Raw genomic sequence first — 16,311 nt, forward strand, 5'->3', positions numbered from 1 at the left:
TGTAGTTTTGATTTTCATTTCTCTAATGATTAGTGATGTTGAGCATCCTTTCATGTGTTTGTTGGCAACCAGTCTATCTTCTTTGGAGAAATGTCTATTACGGTCTTCGGCCCAGTTTTTGATTGGGTTGTTTGTTTTTTTGATATTGAGCTGCATGAGCTGCTTGTATATTTTGGAGAGTAATCCTTTCTCAGTTGCTTCATTTACAAATATCTTCTGCCATTCTGAGGGTTGTATTTTTGTCTGGTTTATGGTTTCCTTTGCTGTGCAAAAGCTTTTAAATTTCATTAGGTCCCATTTCTTTATTTTTGTTTTTATTTCCGTCTCTCTAAGAGGTGGGTCAAAAAGGATTTTGCTGTGATTTATGTCATAGAGTGTTCTGCCTATGTTTTCCTCTAAGAGTTTTATAGTGTCTGGCCTTATGTTTAGGTCTTTAGTCCATTTTGAGTTTATTTTTGTGTATGGTGTTAGGAAGTGTTCTAATTTCATTCTTTTACGTGTAGCTGTCCAGTGTTCCTGGTACCACTTGTTGAACAGGCTGTCTTTTCTCCATTATATATTCTGGCGTCCTTTATCAAAGATAAGGTGACCATATGTGCTTGGGTTTATCTCTGGGCACTCTATCCTGTTCCATTGATCTATATTTCTGTTTTTGTGCCAGTACCATACTGTCTTGATTACTGTAGCTTTCTAGTATAGTCTAAAGTCAGGGAGTCTGATTCTTCCAGCTCCGCTTTTGCTTCTCAAGATTGCTTTGGCTATTAGGGGTCTTTTGTGTTTCCATACAAATTGTAAAATTTTTTGTTCCGTTTCTGTGAAAAATGCCATTGGTAGTTTGATAGGGATTGCACTGAATCTGTAGATTGCTTTGGGTAGTATAGTCATTTTCACAATATTGATTCTTCCAATCCAAGAACATGGTATATCTCTCCATCTGTTTGTGTCATCTTTGATTTCTTTCATCAGTATCTTATAGTTTTCTGAATACAGGTCTTTTACCTTCTTCGGTAGGTTTATTCCTAGATATTTTATTCTTTTTGTTGCAGTGGTGAATGGGATTGTTTCCTTAATTTCTCTTTCTGATCTTTCATTGTTAGTGCATAGGAATGCAAGAGATTTCTGTGCATTAATTTTGTATCCTGCAAGTTTACCACATTCATCGATTAGCTCTAGTAGTTTTCTGGTAATATCTTTAGGATTCTTTCTGTATATTATCATGTCATCTGCAAACAGTGACAGTTTTACTTCTTTTCCGATTTGGATTCCTTTTATTTCTTTTTCTTCTCTGATTGCTGTGGCTAAAACTTCCAAAATTATGTTGAATAATAGCGGTGAGAGTGGGCAAACTTGTCTTGTTCCTGATTTTAGAGGAAATGGTTTCCATTTTTCACCACTGAGAATGATGTTGGCTGTGGGTTTGTCATATATGACCTTTATTATGTTGAGGTAAGTTCCCTCTATGCCTACTTTCTGGAGGGTTTTTATCATAAATCGGTGTTGAATATTGTCAAAAGCTTTTTCTGCATCTATTGAGATGATCATATGGTTTTTATCCTTCAGTTTGTTAATATGGTGTATCATATTGATTGATTTGTATATATTGAAGAATCCTTGAGTTCCTGGGTTAAACCCCACTTGACCATGGTGTATGATCCTTTTAATGTGTTGTTGAATTCTGTTTGCTAGTATGTTGTTGAGAACTTCTGCATCTATGTTCATCAGTAATATTGGTCTGTAGTTTTCTTTTTTTGTTACATCTTTGTCTGGTTTTGGTATCAGGGTGATGGTGACCTCATAGAATGAGTTTGGGAGTGTTCTTCCCTCTGCTATATTTTGGAAGAGTTGAGAAGACAGGTGTTAGCTCTTCTCTAAATGTTTGATAGAATTCACCTGTGAAGCCATCCGCTCCTGGGCTTTTGTTTGTTGGAAGATTTTTAATCACAGTTTCAATTTCAGTGCTTGTGATTGGTCTGTTTATATTTTCTGTTTCTTCCTGGTTCAGTCTCAGAAGGTTGTGCTTTTCTAAGAATTTGTCCATTTCTTCCAGGTTGTCCATTTTATTGGCATATAGTTGCTTGTAGTAATCTCTCATGATCCTTTGTGTTTCTGCAGTGTCAGTTATTCTCCTTTTTCTTTTCCAGTTCTATTGATTTGAGTCTCCTCCCTTTTTTTCTTGATGAGTCTGGCTAATGTTTTATCAATTTTGTTTATCTTCTCAAAGAAGCAGCTTTTAGTTTTATTGATCCTTGCTATCGTTTCCGTGATTTCTTTTTCATTCATTTTTGATCTGATCTTTATGATTTCTTTCCTTCTGCTAACTTTGGGGTTTTTTTGTTCTTCTTTCTCTGATTGCTTTAGGTGTAAGGTTAAGTTGTTTATTTGAGATTTATCTTGTTTCTTGAGGTAGGATTGTATTGCTGTAAACTTCCCTCTTAGAACTGCTTTTGCTGCATCCCATAGGTTTTGGGTCTTCATGTTTTCATTGTCATTTGTTTCCAGGTATTTTTTTATTTCCTCTTTGATTTCTTCAGTGATCTCTTGGTTATTTAGTAGCATATTGTTTAGCTTCCATATGTTTGTATTTTTTACAGTTTTTTTCCTGTAATTGATATGGAGTCTCATAGCACTCTGGTCAGAAAAGATACTTGATTCAATTTCAATTTTCTTAAGTTTACCGAGGCTTGATTTGTGACCCAAGATATGATCTATCCTGGAGAATGTTCCGTGAGCACTTGAGAAGAAAGTGTATTCTGTTGTTTTTGGATGGAATGTCCTATAAATATCAATTAAGTCTATCTGGTCCTGTGTGTCTTTTAAAGCTTGTGTTTCCTTATTTATGTTCATTTTGGATGATCAGTCCATTGGTGAAAGTGGGGTGTTAACGTCCCCTACTATGATTGTGTTACTGTCGATTTCCTCTTTTATAGCTGTTCGCAGTTGCCTTATGTATTGAGGTGCTCCTATGTTGGGTGCATATATATTTATAATTGTTATATCTTCTTCTTGGAATGATCCCTTGATCATTATGTAGTGTCCTTCTTCGTCTCTTGTAATAGTCTTTATTTTAAAGTCTATTTTATCTGATATGAGTATTGCTACTCCAGCTTTCTTTTGCTTTCCATTTGCGTGCAGTATCTTTTTTCCATCCCCTCACTTTCAGTCTGTATGTGTTCCTAGGTCTGAAGTGGGTCTCTTGTAGACAGCATCTATACGGGTCTTGTTTTTGTATCCATTCAGCCAGTCTATGTCTTTTGGTTGGAGCATTTAATCCATTTACATTTAAGGTAATTATCAATATGTATGTTCCTATTACCATTTTCTTAATTGTTTTGGATTTGTTATTGTAGGTCTTTTCCTTCTCTTGTGTTTCCTGCCTGGAGAGGTTCCTTTAGCATGTGTTGTAAAGCTGGTTTGGTGGTGCTGAATTCTCTTAGCTTTTGCTTGTCTGTAAAGGTTTTAATTTCTCCATCAAATCTGAATGAGATCCTTGCTGGGTAATCTTGGTTGTAGGTTTTTCCCTTTCATCACTTTAAATATGTCCTGCCACTCCCTTCTGGCTTGCTGAGTTTCTGCTGAAGGATCAGCTGTTACCCTTATGGGGATTCCCTTGTATGTTATTTGTTGCTTTTCCCTTGCTGCTTTTAATATTTTTTCTTTGTATTTAATTTTTGATTAATATGTGTCTTGACATGTTTCTCCTCGGATTTATCCTGTATGGGACTCTCTGCTTTTCCTGGACTTGATTGACTATTTCTTTTCCCATGTTAGGGAAGTTTTCAACTCTAATCTCTTCAAATATTTTCTCAGACCCTTTTTTTCTTCTTGTGGGATTCCTGTAATTTGAATGTTGATGCGTTTAATGTTGTCCCAGAGGTCTCTGAGACAGTCCTCAATTCTTTTCATTCTTTTTTCTTTATTCGGCTCTGTGGCAGTTATTTCCACTATTTTGTCTTCCAGGTTATTTATCCGTTCTTCTGCCTCAGTTATTTTGCTATTGATTCCTTCTAGAGTATTTTTAATTTCATTTATTTTGTTGTTCATCATTGTTTGTTTGCTCTGTAGTTCTTCTAGGTCCTTGTTAAACGTTACTTGTATTTTCTCCATTCTGTCTCCAAGATTTTGGATCATCTTTACTGTCCTTACTCTGAATTCTTTTTCAGGTAGACTGCCTGTTTCCTCTTCATTTGTTTGGTCTGGTGCGTTTTTACCTTGCTCCTTTATCTGCTGTGTGTTTCTCTGTCTTCTCATTTTGCTTAAGTTACTGTGTTTGGGGTCTCCTTTTTGCAGACGGCAGGTTGATAGTTCCTGTTATTTTTGGTTATCGTTATTATTTTCTGCCCCCAGTGGGTGAGGTTGGTTCAGTGGCTTGTGTAGGCTTCCTGGTAGAGGGGACTGGTGCCTGTGTTCTGGTGGGTCAGGCTGTATCTTGTCCTTCTGGTGGGCAGGGCTGCATCTGGTGGTGTGTTGTGGAGTGTCTGTGAACTTAGTATGACTTAGGCAGCCTCTCTGCTAATGGGTTGGGTTGTGTTCCTGTTTTGCTAGTTGTTTGGCATGGGGCATCCAGCACTGGACCTTGCTGGCCATTGGGTGGAGCTGGGTCTTAGTGTTGAGATGAAGATCTCTGGGAGAGCTCTTGCTAATTGATATTATGTGGGGCCAGGAGGTTTCTGGTGATCCAGTGTCCTGGACTCAGCCCTCCCACGTCAGCGGCTCAGGCCCGGCACCTGGCTGGAGTACCAAGACCCTGCCAACCACCCAGCTCAGAAGAAAAGGAAGAAAGAAAAAAAAATGGTAAAAGCAAACCTATACAGACAAAATCACCCAAAGAAGCATACACATACACATTCACAAAAAGAAAAAAGAAAAAAATATATATGTATATATTTAAAAACAAAATTGGAAGAGAGCAACCAAACCAATAAACAAATCCACCAATGATAATAAACACTAAATACTAAACTAAGATAAACTTAAAACCAGAAACAAATTAGACGCAGAAAGCAAACCCCAAGTCTACAGTTGCTCCCAAAGTCCACTGCTTCAATTTTGGGAACATTTGTTGTCTATTCAGTTATTCTTCAAATGCAGCGTTTATCAAGTTGATTGTGGGGTTTTAATCTGCTCCTGAAGCTTCACAGAGAAATTTTCCTTTCTCTTCTTTGTTCTCACAGCTCCTAGAGTTCAGCTTTGGTTTTTGTCCCGCCTCTGCGTGTAGGCAGCGCTCAGGAGTCTGTTCCCTGCCCAGATAGGAGGGGGTTAAAGCAGCAGCTGATTAGGGCTCTCTTGCTCACTCAGGCTGGGGAGAGGGAGGGTACGGTAGTCATAATTGGAATGCGGGGCGAGCCTTAGGCAGCAGAGGCCAGCTTGACGTTGCAACAGCCTGAGGCATGCCGTGTGTTCTCCCCGGGAAGTTGTCCCTGGATCATGGGACCCTGGCAGTGGCGTGATGCACAGGCTCCCAGGGATGTATGGATAGTGACCTGCGCTTGCACACAGGATTCTTGGTGGTAGCGGCCACAGCGTTAGTGGCTCATGCCCGTCTCTGGGCTGATAGCCGCGGCTCGTGCCCCTCTCTGGAGCTTGTATAAGCGGTGCTCTGCCTTCTGTGGGCACACTGGGAAGGAATCCCCTTTCCTCGCGCACCCTGAAACAAAGGTCTCTTGCCTCCCTGGCAGTTCCAGACTTTTTATCAGACTCCCACATGGCTATCTGTGGCGCACTATCCCCCTTCAGGCTGTGTTCACGCAGCCAACCCCAGTCCTCTCCCTGGGATCTGACCTCCGAAGCCCGAGCCTCAGCTCCCAGCCCCCACCTGTCCTGGCGGGTGAGCAGACAAGCCTCTCAGGCTGGTGAGTGCTGGTCGGCACTGATCCTCTGTGCAGGAATCTCTCCACTTTGCCCTCCGCACCCCTGTTGCTGCGCTCTCCTCCTTGGCTCCGAAGCTTCCCCCCCCGCCCACCCACCCTCATCTCTGCCAGTGAAGGGGCTTCCTAGTGTGTGGAAAGTTTTCCTCCTTCACAGCTCCCTCCCAGAGGTGTGGGTCCTGTCCCTATTCTTTTGTCTCTGTTTTTTTCTTTTTTCTTTTGCCCTACCCATGTACGTGGGGATTTTCTTGCTTTTTGGGAAGTCTCAGGTCTTCTGCCAGCGTTCAGTAGGTGTTCTGTAGGAGTTGTTCCCCATGTAGATGTTATTTTTGATGTATTTATGGGGAGGAAGGTGATCTCCACGTCTTAACTCCTCTGCCATCTTGAAGGTCTCCCGTAGCATATTTTAATCCCGAGCTCTTTCATGGCATAGTGATCTCAAGGTTCCCAAAGAAGCTGCAAGTCCTTTTTAAGGTTTAGCCTCAGATGTTGTACAAAATCACTTCGGCCACATTCTGAGTCATAAGAGGCCATCCCCACATTCAAGGGGCGGGCAGTGGGCTCTGCCGCTTCCTGAGAGGAGCAGCAAAGGGATAGTCCTCTGGAGTTCCTCTGTATGCCCTTCATCCCAGTAAGTTAAATAAGAACATTAGTACAGTTTTAGGGGGGGTTTTTTGTTTGTTTAATTAAGTAATTAATTTATTCATTTTTGGCTGCATTGGGTCTTTTTTGCTGTGTGTGGGCTTTCTCTAATTGCGGCAAGCAGGGTCTACTCTTCATTGCGGTGCACGGGCTTCTCGTTGTGGTGGCTTCTTGTTGCGGAGTGCGGGCTTCAGTAGTTGTGGCTCACAGGCTCTAGAGCATAGGCTCAGTAGTTGTGGTGCACAGGATTAGTTGCTCCATGACATGTGGAATCTTCCCAGACCCGGGCTCGAACCCGTGTTGCTTGCATTGGCAGGCAGATTCTTAACCACTCTGCCACCAGGGAAGTCCCAGTTTTACTTTCTTCAGCTCCCCACACCTCTCCTGCTGATATCATGGGGAGTTTCTTTAGGTTTAATCTTCAATGTCCTGAATTATCTGCTTAACACTTGTTTCTCGTGTACTAACCCTTCCCTGATCATATTTATTATTTGGTTGCAGAACTTCCTTTAAAGAGTATTGAAGCCACATTTTCTTGGGTCCTGGTATGTCCTAAAATGCCTTTCTTTTCTTCATATTTGAATAATAATTTTTGGTCAGTACTTAGAAGTTATTACTGTATCCACTGTAGTTGATAAGAGGTCTGATGCCAAACTGATTCTCATTCCTTTGTAAGCAGTTTATTTTTCCTCCATGGTAACATTTACAGTCTTGTCTTTATCCTTGGAATGTAGAAATTTCAATGCATTGGTTCTAGATGTAGTCTGTTTCATTCATTTTATTCACTTATTGGCCCATTTAAATATTAGGTTTCACCTCTGAGAAATTTTCATTTCTTACTTCTTTTAGTATTTATTCTCCTTTTTTCTCTCTTCCTAGTACTGTTGGTAAATAAACGTAACTTCTGGATCTAGTCTCTGGTCTCCCAAACTGTTCTTTTATCTTTTTCATCTCTTTCTTTCTCTCTCTCTCTCTCTTTTTTTTGGGTGGGGGGATGGGGAGTGGGGCGCTCAGATAGAATTATTTACATCACTCTTATGAAATCCTCTTTTTACAAAAATTCATTTTGCTATTCATTTCATTGATTGAGATTTTTGTTTTTATCCTGTGTCTTCTTTTCAAGGTCTCTGGCTGTTTCTCTTTTCACATGCACAGTACAGTTTTCAATTTTAACACTAAGGATGTTAGTCTACCTATTCCACTTTACTTTTTCTGTTTAGGGAATCTGTCCCTTCTGGGTATCAGTGCTGACTGAGGCCCTGCTCTGTCTGGATCCCTCCTTCTTTGCCTGTGGCAACTGCTTGAGCACGTCCAGGGCAGGGGCCGACTGACCACCTAGTGGCATTGTCTCTCTCCCTTTGATCATCTGATCACGGCCCAGGCCTAAAAGCCTCAAGTTCTGGGGTCCACTGACTCTGAGCTCCCTCACCAACTGCTCCAGCCTCTCAAGCAGGCTTTTTTTTCTTTTGCGTTTTGGTTTCTTATGGTTATTTTGCCATAGGTCTGCAGCCATTATTTTTCTAGTATGTCGGCACACCAATGGCATTTTTTGAATCTCTAGACTGGCTAATTTTCTTATCTTAAAAAAGAGAAAATGCCTTTTCCGTTATTTCATGGTGTCGTGAGTTGGAAAAGAGCGGAAATGTATGGTCATCGGAAATGTATGGTCTCCATCCAGTCATCCCCCTTCAGAGTTAATTATGTTCTTATCCTATTGGTTATCCCCATCCTATCTCTTTTACACCCTTTAACATGCCAGACATCTATATGCTACAAAGGATCCCAAATCCTAAAAAAACTGAACCTGTGTTATTTTCCAAAAAGATCTCCTCCTTTGCTCCCCATAAGAAATGTTTTTTGGAAACGTTGAAAATACCAGAGTGCCATCTGTGTTTATGCAACATAGAATTTTTAGTTTTTATTAACAGTTTTGCAGGATTTACCTGTCATGACAGGGACCATGTCAGCACTCCAGCTGACTCGAAGGAGCGTCGCTCACACCGCACACAGTGCGAGAGGCCGCCTCGAGGTGTGAGCTGTGCTATTATTAACCATGCGTTTCATTTTCAGAAAGTATTGTTGAATAGTATACAGGGTTGAGGGCATTCTATTTTGTAATGTGAGCCCCCTTTTATTGAAATGAATTCCAGACATTTATGAACCATGAAATTGTATTTAGTGTAGCTTTATAACCAGAAATAATTCAGTTCTCTTAAAAATGGATAATCTTTAGTATTTAAGCTATTAAACACTACTGTATTCTGTTTCTAAATACGCTAAATTATTCTGTTTATAAATTATATGTAATAAAAATTTATCATATGCTCGTTCCACTATATTAATATTTTTCCTTTTTCACAAAAAAATAACTGGGAGAGTGAATAAAAAAAATATATATATATATATAATTATAAAAATTCAAAAGATACACATCCGTTAATTACTGCCCACACCAGGCCAGCACCCCAAAAGTTCTTCATGCATCCTTGTGAGATCACAGCCTCTTCTTTCCCCAAAGAGGTAACCATTCCTCTGGCTTTGGTGATAACCATTTCCTTGGTACCAATGCATGCATCCCTAATAAACATAGTTTTATCTTGCCTATTTTTTAAACTTTACATAAGCAGAATTCTACCGTTTGTTTCTTTTGTGACTTGCTTCTTTTATTCAACATTATGCTTGTGAGAGTCACTCTTGTTACACAGCTGTCGTTCATTTGTTTTATTGCTGTAGGTGAAATACATTACATGAGTATACCACAATGTATTTATTCATTCCACTGTTAATTGTCATTTGGGTTATTTTGCAATTCATGGCTTTCACGAAGAGTGCTGCCATGACCGTACTTATATGTCTCTCCAGGTGTTTGTGTGCAAAAGTATCTCTATATAATCAGGAATGGAATTACTGGGCTGTGTAATACATGTTATCAGCAGCTCAACTAGATAAATGCCAAAATGCGTTCCAAGGTTATGGTTCCCATTTACACACGTCAGTAGCCTGTGATTTTTACCATTGTTCCACATCTTTGCCAAAATTTGATATTGATAAAATGTATTGCCATTTTGGTGGTTTTGTGTTGATGTCTCATTGTAGTATGAATTTGCGCTTCTCTAATTACTAAAGAGGTTGAGCAAGTCACTATTGGCCATCTAGATGTTCTCTTTTCTGAAAGACCTATTCATCCCTTTTGCTTATTTTTGTGTCAGGTTGTCATGCATTGATCTTTTGATTGTAATAATAAATCCATAAGTCAAAATAATTAACCACTATATCTAATCCATTCTCTCAAATTACTCTGCTGTTTGGCATATAGCTCCCTTCTAAATAAATTCTTGTCAGGAAATTGAAATTTTTTGGATGAACTGTTTGATTAGAAGTTCAGTATGTAACTATCTCTAGGCTTCCTAAACAGTTGCAGATTTTTGTAATGCTTCTTATTTCCAAGATATTTTTAAACTATAACTGTGAAAAGTATCTAGTATTCCTTTTAGAATTCTAGAATAGACTCCATATGGTACTGAAGGTGTTTTACTTTTGAGGCATATTTCTAATTCCTAGTACTTCATTCTTTTCTTCTGTAATATCTGTTCCAGTTTCATTATAAGTAAAGCAAAGAAACTTATCTTTGCTACATATGATACTCAGTAATTTTTAAAAATTTTTACTCATAATGTTTTGTTCATCTAATGCTTATTTAACAAACTTTTATTCTATATTATTAATATATTGCTTTGAATCAAATTTAAATATTTGTGCTTATTTTCTGTCCTTTATTAGTCTTAATTTGTTCTTAGACATCTTTATTTTATCCTACCAATTTTGAAATGGTTGTTATCAATCATCATAACATTTTCTGAGTGTTCAAAATGAAGTCATGAGATGTGTGTTATACTCCAGATTACTAATGCAACAGAGTGGGAAAAAAATACATAGTCTAATTTATTTCACTGGATAAGACAAAATAAAGTATACTTATTATACTTTGACCAAAAATTATCTGTAAGGAGAGTAAAATGAGTAAATAGAGGAAAATCCAGTATCTAGTTGATCTTCTATCTCAGAAATTTAGTGAAGATGATTTTGTGGATTAGTGTTATCTGTGGTAAAAGGGATTGTAGTTATTGAGTCTTAGGTTATACCTATATATTACATCCACAGCCTGCAAAGAAAGCCTTAGATAATCACACTAGAATGTATGTGGCCTGCATCCTTGAGCAGAAAAATTTCTTGTTAATTTGTAAGAGTTCACTGTAAGACACACACACACAATATTATGCTAACAGTTTCACACAAAAGCTTATTTGTGTTCAATAAATGTAGCAGTGAAAACACATAACCGTTCATAGTCAGCTTTCCAAAAAGGGTTTCACAAGGTTCAAAAGAATGCCGTCCAATAGAATGATAAAAATAGAGACCTGAGCAAAGAGGAAATTTAGTAATGAGAGGCTGGGATAGAATGAGAACACAGTTGTAAGAGTTGGTCACAGACTCCTCTGAGCTTTTTGTGTAGCTGAACAGAAACAGGCAGCACTAAGATTTCCAGTGCCCATCATTCCCTCAGGAAAACACAGCATCCTGGCCTTCAGGTGCCTTTTTTGCACAGAGGTGTGTTATGGTAGATGACATTCTGAAAACCCCTGAGGAGCATTCAACATCCATTCATTCGTCATATCCTAGTGTCAGCCTCAAGATTCAGAGAACTTTGTTTCCCGATTCTAACACTCACCCAGTGCAGGATGCCTTCTGTACCATCCCTGCTACTTGATCATCTGCACTGTGATTAAAGACCTCTTGCGATGGGGAATGTACCACCTTTGGGGTTAACAGTTTTTGAAATTTTGGACATTTGACTCTTCACTCCAAAAGGAAAGACCTCATGAGCTTGCCCTCATGGCTCCAATCTTTAGTTTTATAATATAATATTAATATATAAATATAATAAAATATAGCTATTAGCCAAATTTGCTTCAGAGTATAAAGACAGTATTAATTTAGGTTAATACAAGTTTGTTACAAAACCATTAGTTTTTGGTCTAGCTTTTGGGACCAAAAAGTCTAAACCTGGGAAGTCTAACTTTACTTGTACTTGGCAGTCCTGAAGAGGTTTGTAGACCTTTTGCTTGTCTGCGTGGTCCTTGTCTTCTTCAGGTCACACTTTCTCTTCCTGTTTCATCAGCTGTTCCTCCTGTGTTCTCGGCTAAGCTTTGAGCTCATAAGGAGCGGGAGCTGTAATTCATTTTGTCCTTGTTCTTGCGCCTGAAATCCGTCCTCATCCTTTCATCCTCTCTTGAATGGATACACTTGTGTTCATTCCTGTTAATGTGCACCCCATAACTGGACATGTCCCAAGGCACCTAAAGAAAAGGTGTACGCTCACTTGTCCCCTTTTTCTTATCACCTTAAATGCTGATATCCATACAGCATAGCATCACCTTGGCTTTGCGGCAGCCTCGATTCCCTCATGGTTCACTCATTCTGCTCTTGAATCTGAAGTGCCTAAATCTCCTCCCCTGTGTGCTGCTGAGCTAAACTAAATACACAACCCTACGTTGATCCCTGGTGTTTTTATCTCATTAGAGGCAGCTCATCACTGCAGTGTAGCAGTGGTTTTTGTATTTGAATTTCATCACCTGGTAAATACAGTATTCTTACTCATTGAAGAATTTGAACATGCCTTGTATATTATTATTTACATTATGGCTAAAGTTTTTGGTTAGGGCTGGGCCAAGATCAGAGCTCTCTGGCATTACATTAGAAACCTCTGTAGGTTGATATATTTTGTTCAGCTATTTACAGATTGTCAGAGTCAGCAGTTGACCTTGTGCCAGCCCCATTTCTATGCTGATTATAATACCATAGGGGACTTCTAACACCATACATGCCTCAGCAGAGTCTAGACACACTGCATTTCCACGGTTACAGTGCCAAAGAGAAATTAGACCAGCTTAACATGACTTTTCTTTGGCGTGCCCCTTTTTGGTTCTCACAAATCATCTCTTGGATAAAATCCTTGTAAGAATCTCACCCAGGATCTATGTCTAGCTCTCTAGTTTGTAACGTGAAGAGAGTCTACTTTCTTCTTTCCAAAAACAGCAATGGCATTTTCCTGCTTCCAGTTTTCTGGCACCTCTTCCATTCTCTGTGATTCTCCAAAGAGCCAAAATGGTTCAGCAACTTATTTGTAAGTTTTCTTAGGTCCCTAAAATGTAATTGCCCAACTCAGGCAAATTGAGATCATTGAGGGAAGCGCAAGGCCTAATTTCCCACCCTCTCTTTGCTATATAAGTACCTATTGCTTTTTTTTTTCTTTGCTAATGGAGAGAGGTAATAATATTCTGTGACTTTAGTCTTAGCTTGATTCCTTCAACTCCTCAAACTGTTATGAGAACTACAAGTAAGTGAGCAGAATACTTTAATAGGTGTATAGCTTGTCAGTATTATGGCATCCCTCCTCTGTCCCATGTTGGTAATGGTATTTGGGGACTGTTCCAGAGATGAGGTGTAGAGAAGTGTCTCATCCTCAGTTATGCCTGGGTACCCTGGTCATCATTCTGTATCCCATAGGTGTGATTGTCTGCAATGTCTCCTAGGCTTTGAGGAATCTGAGAATAAAAACATCATACCTACCTATGAAAGTCTCCTCTCTTGCTAAATAGTAGTTTCTTGTACAAATTTATAACCTCTTCACCACCTCTTCCTATCAACTTCAGCATTGTTATTTCACCACTTGTATCTTGCTATACTTTGCCTTGATCTGATTCATATTTTGCTGCCTCAGCTAGATGATGAGCCACTAATGGTCAGTGACCTTGCTTTATGCCTGTATTCCCTTATCACCCTGCATATTACATGGGCAAAGTGGTATTCAGAAAATGCTCATCTGATGTCATAGATCTGGAGAGTCATCAAAAAATAAATAGTATGAAATTAAGTATGGTATACTCACAGTGATGTAATATAATTACAAAAATATAATTCAGTATCTTTCTTTAAACAGTAAGGATGCTCCTATTTTTAGTACAGAATAATTACTTCCCCAGTGATGTTTCTATTTCTCTCTTTTTCAAATTCTCTTTGTTCACTGAAATTTTGCTTCTCTTTTTCTTACACATTGGTTATTTCATGGTATGATATTCTTGATATTTTAAATTTTTGTTTCTTGGCATTATTTGTTTCACTGTTGCACAGTAACATTTTTGTTCTTTGCAACCACCTGCTTATTTTAAGGTGTGTAGTTTTTCAATGGCATAGAGTGCTTTCATATCTTTACTAGCCTTAAATGCAAAGCTAGGATCTTTAAGTGGGGCATTTTTTTCTTCATAGACCTTAAATCTTGTACATAATGAACACTGGCTAAATACAGTTATTTTATCCAGTTGATGATATTTTAAGTGTACTATTTTATATCTCAACACAACATACGTACTAAAAAATAAAGATTGCCATAAAAATCATTCCATGGTGTTGTATGAAGAGTTAGTAAGCTATTTTTGTAAGTGAGGAAAGGGTGGCTAATGTTCAAGGCACTTGGGTTTTGATCCTGGAGCCACTTACTCCAAGTCTGAAGGTCCTCCCCTCACTTGTCCTTGAGGAGACTCTCCTCCTTACAGATGAGGCTGCACCCCAGCCTTGGGCCCCACAGAAATAAGCGATAAAGAATTTACCTGCTAGACAGTAGTTAAGAATCTGCCTGCAGTGTAGGGGACACGGGTTCGAGCCCTGGTCTGGGAAGATCCCACATGCCGCAGAGCAAATAAGCCCATGCGCCACAACTGCTGAGCCTGCGCTCTAGAACCCGCGAGCCACAACTACTGAGCCCATGTGCCAAAACTACTGAAGCCTACGTGCCTGGAGCCTGTGCTCTGCAACAAGAGAAGCCACCACAATGAGAAGCCCGCGCACCGCAATGAAGAGTATCCCCCGCTCGCCGCAACTAGAGAAAGCCCGCGCGCAGCAACAAAGACCCAACGCAGCCAAAAATAAATAAATTAAAAAAAAAAAAAAGAATTTACCTGCTAGAGCTGGCATGAGAACTCCTCATGGAGAGTCCCATTGGGGGAAAATGCTCAAACTCATCAGACCCATTGTCTATTTCTGCCTATTAATATTGTAGGAATAAAGCAACCACTGGTGGCAACCTAGAACCTAACCCCATCTTCACTAATGTGGAAGTCAGGAGACTAAAGAATGAGATGGAGGCTCAGGTGATATGTTCATCTTCCCCTGTCTTATAGGTTATGAGTTTGGAAATAAACAGCAAGCTGATACTGACATTTGAGGGAATGGGGAAAAAATCCCCAGATCATCCTACAGAAATGAACATTGTGGAAGTTGATAAGAAATCAAAATACAACAGTAGAGTCATTTTTAGGAGAAAGCTAAAAGAAGAATGTCAGAAACAGCATTTATGGTCTCAAATGTCCATATACAAGTACACAGGGTAATGCATTGAACAAATAAGGTCTCATGAGCATCATAGCACTTGGTCAGATTTGCCTAATGACTGTAATGAGACATGGAAGAGACAGTCAGTCCTTCATTCATGTATTCAAGTATTTGGAAAACATTGAGTATCTATTATATATGCCAGGCACTAGGCTAGTCTCATGGTATGGTAGACTCTACTCTTGAGGAAACAGGCAGAGAGACTGACAGGTAAACAAGTTATTAAAATATTTACAACATTTTAGGTTACACCTTTTCCACATCTTTTGCAAATTTGTACAAAGTCCATATCAGATCAATAAGTTTCCCGGCAAACATACCACTCTCAGTATGTGTTTATCTTAGGAGAGGCACCTCATCTCCTGCCAAGAACCCATTCTTTTGTCACAAGCTATGGTCCTGAAAAATAAATTCTCTTTCAACACCAGCTCCATAGCCATTGTCATCTTTGCATAATCAGATTCCTCTAAGGAAACCAAGCTAGCTATAATACTCCACCAATGTTATCTTTATTGCTGGTTATTAATGCCTTGCATTTCTTTTAAATACAGCAGAATTTTGCTTATTTTCAAGCCTTTCATAAGTTTTAACCCCTTTTTCTTCTGTTGAATAAGCCTCTTCTATAATCATAAAGCATTTGCACGTTCATAGATGTCTTCCTGTGCGTATACTTCTCTGAAAACTGACCCGTATAGCAATCTAGAGTGTTATTACTTTGTTCGTGATAAGAAAATCCTATTTACTTAATGGTTAACTGTTTAGAAAATTCAGTGATTTTATAGCATCTAACAGCCTTAGTGTCCTCAGTATATTTTTGAGTCCTCTTCCCTAACCCTTTTCACATCATTTTTTACTATGATGTTGTTTAAGTATTTTCTCAGTGTTTATTATTATCATTCTTATTCTGTTGTTATTTTTTAGTATTTGGTAGTACTAGCTATACTTTGGCCCTAGATATTGCCTTTTAGAAATCAGATAGCCGTATGGTGTTGTGATCATGGTGTGTAGAATCTGTAGTAGTTCCTAGGAACCATCTGCAAATGCTCAGCCCCTGCCTGTTCCTGCCCAGGAGCGGAGGAGAAAGTGTTAACCCTTTGCCTGCTTGATTGCAGGAGGAATGCCAGCTCCTGAGCAGGCCTCATTGGTGGAGGAGGGGCAACTACAGACCCGCCAGGAAGCTGCCCCCACTGGCCCAGGCATGGAACCCGAGACCACAGCCACCACTATTCTAGCTTCCGTGAAGGAGCAGGTACATCCTCTGATTTTAGACTTTGCAATTAATTATTTCTTCAATGCCTTTAAAAATTAATCTTTGGATGTGTTTTCAATTTGTCTAACGTCCTTGACGGCTTCACGT

At 39.2% G+C, this 16,311-nt stretch overlaps 1 protein-coding gene across 1 annotated transcript in view; it reads left to right on the forward strand.

Annotated features, from left to right (window-relative positions):
* Window positions 1-16,311, forward strand: part of PKP4 (plakophilin 4) — a 246,543-nt gene that overhangs the window by 61,178 nt on the left and 169,054 nt on the right. The window contains exon 2 of the mRNA XM_059927920.1: window positions 16,067-16,203. Within this exon, the coding sequence (XP_059783903.1) occupies window positions 16,072-16,203 (132 nt within the window). The 5' untranslated portion in view covers window positions 16,067-16,071. The remainder of the gene's footprint in view (window positions 1-16,066; window positions 16,204-16,311) is intronic.

This window comes from Balaenoptera ricei, chromosome 7 (genome assembly GCF_028023285.1).
Source record: "Balaenoptera ricei isolate mBalRic1 chromosome 7, mBalRic1.hap2, whole genome shotgun sequence".
Classification (NCBI taxonomy): domain Eukaryota; kingdom Metazoa; phylum Chordata; class Mammalia; order Artiodactyla; family Balaenopteridae; genus Balaenoptera; species Balaenoptera ricei.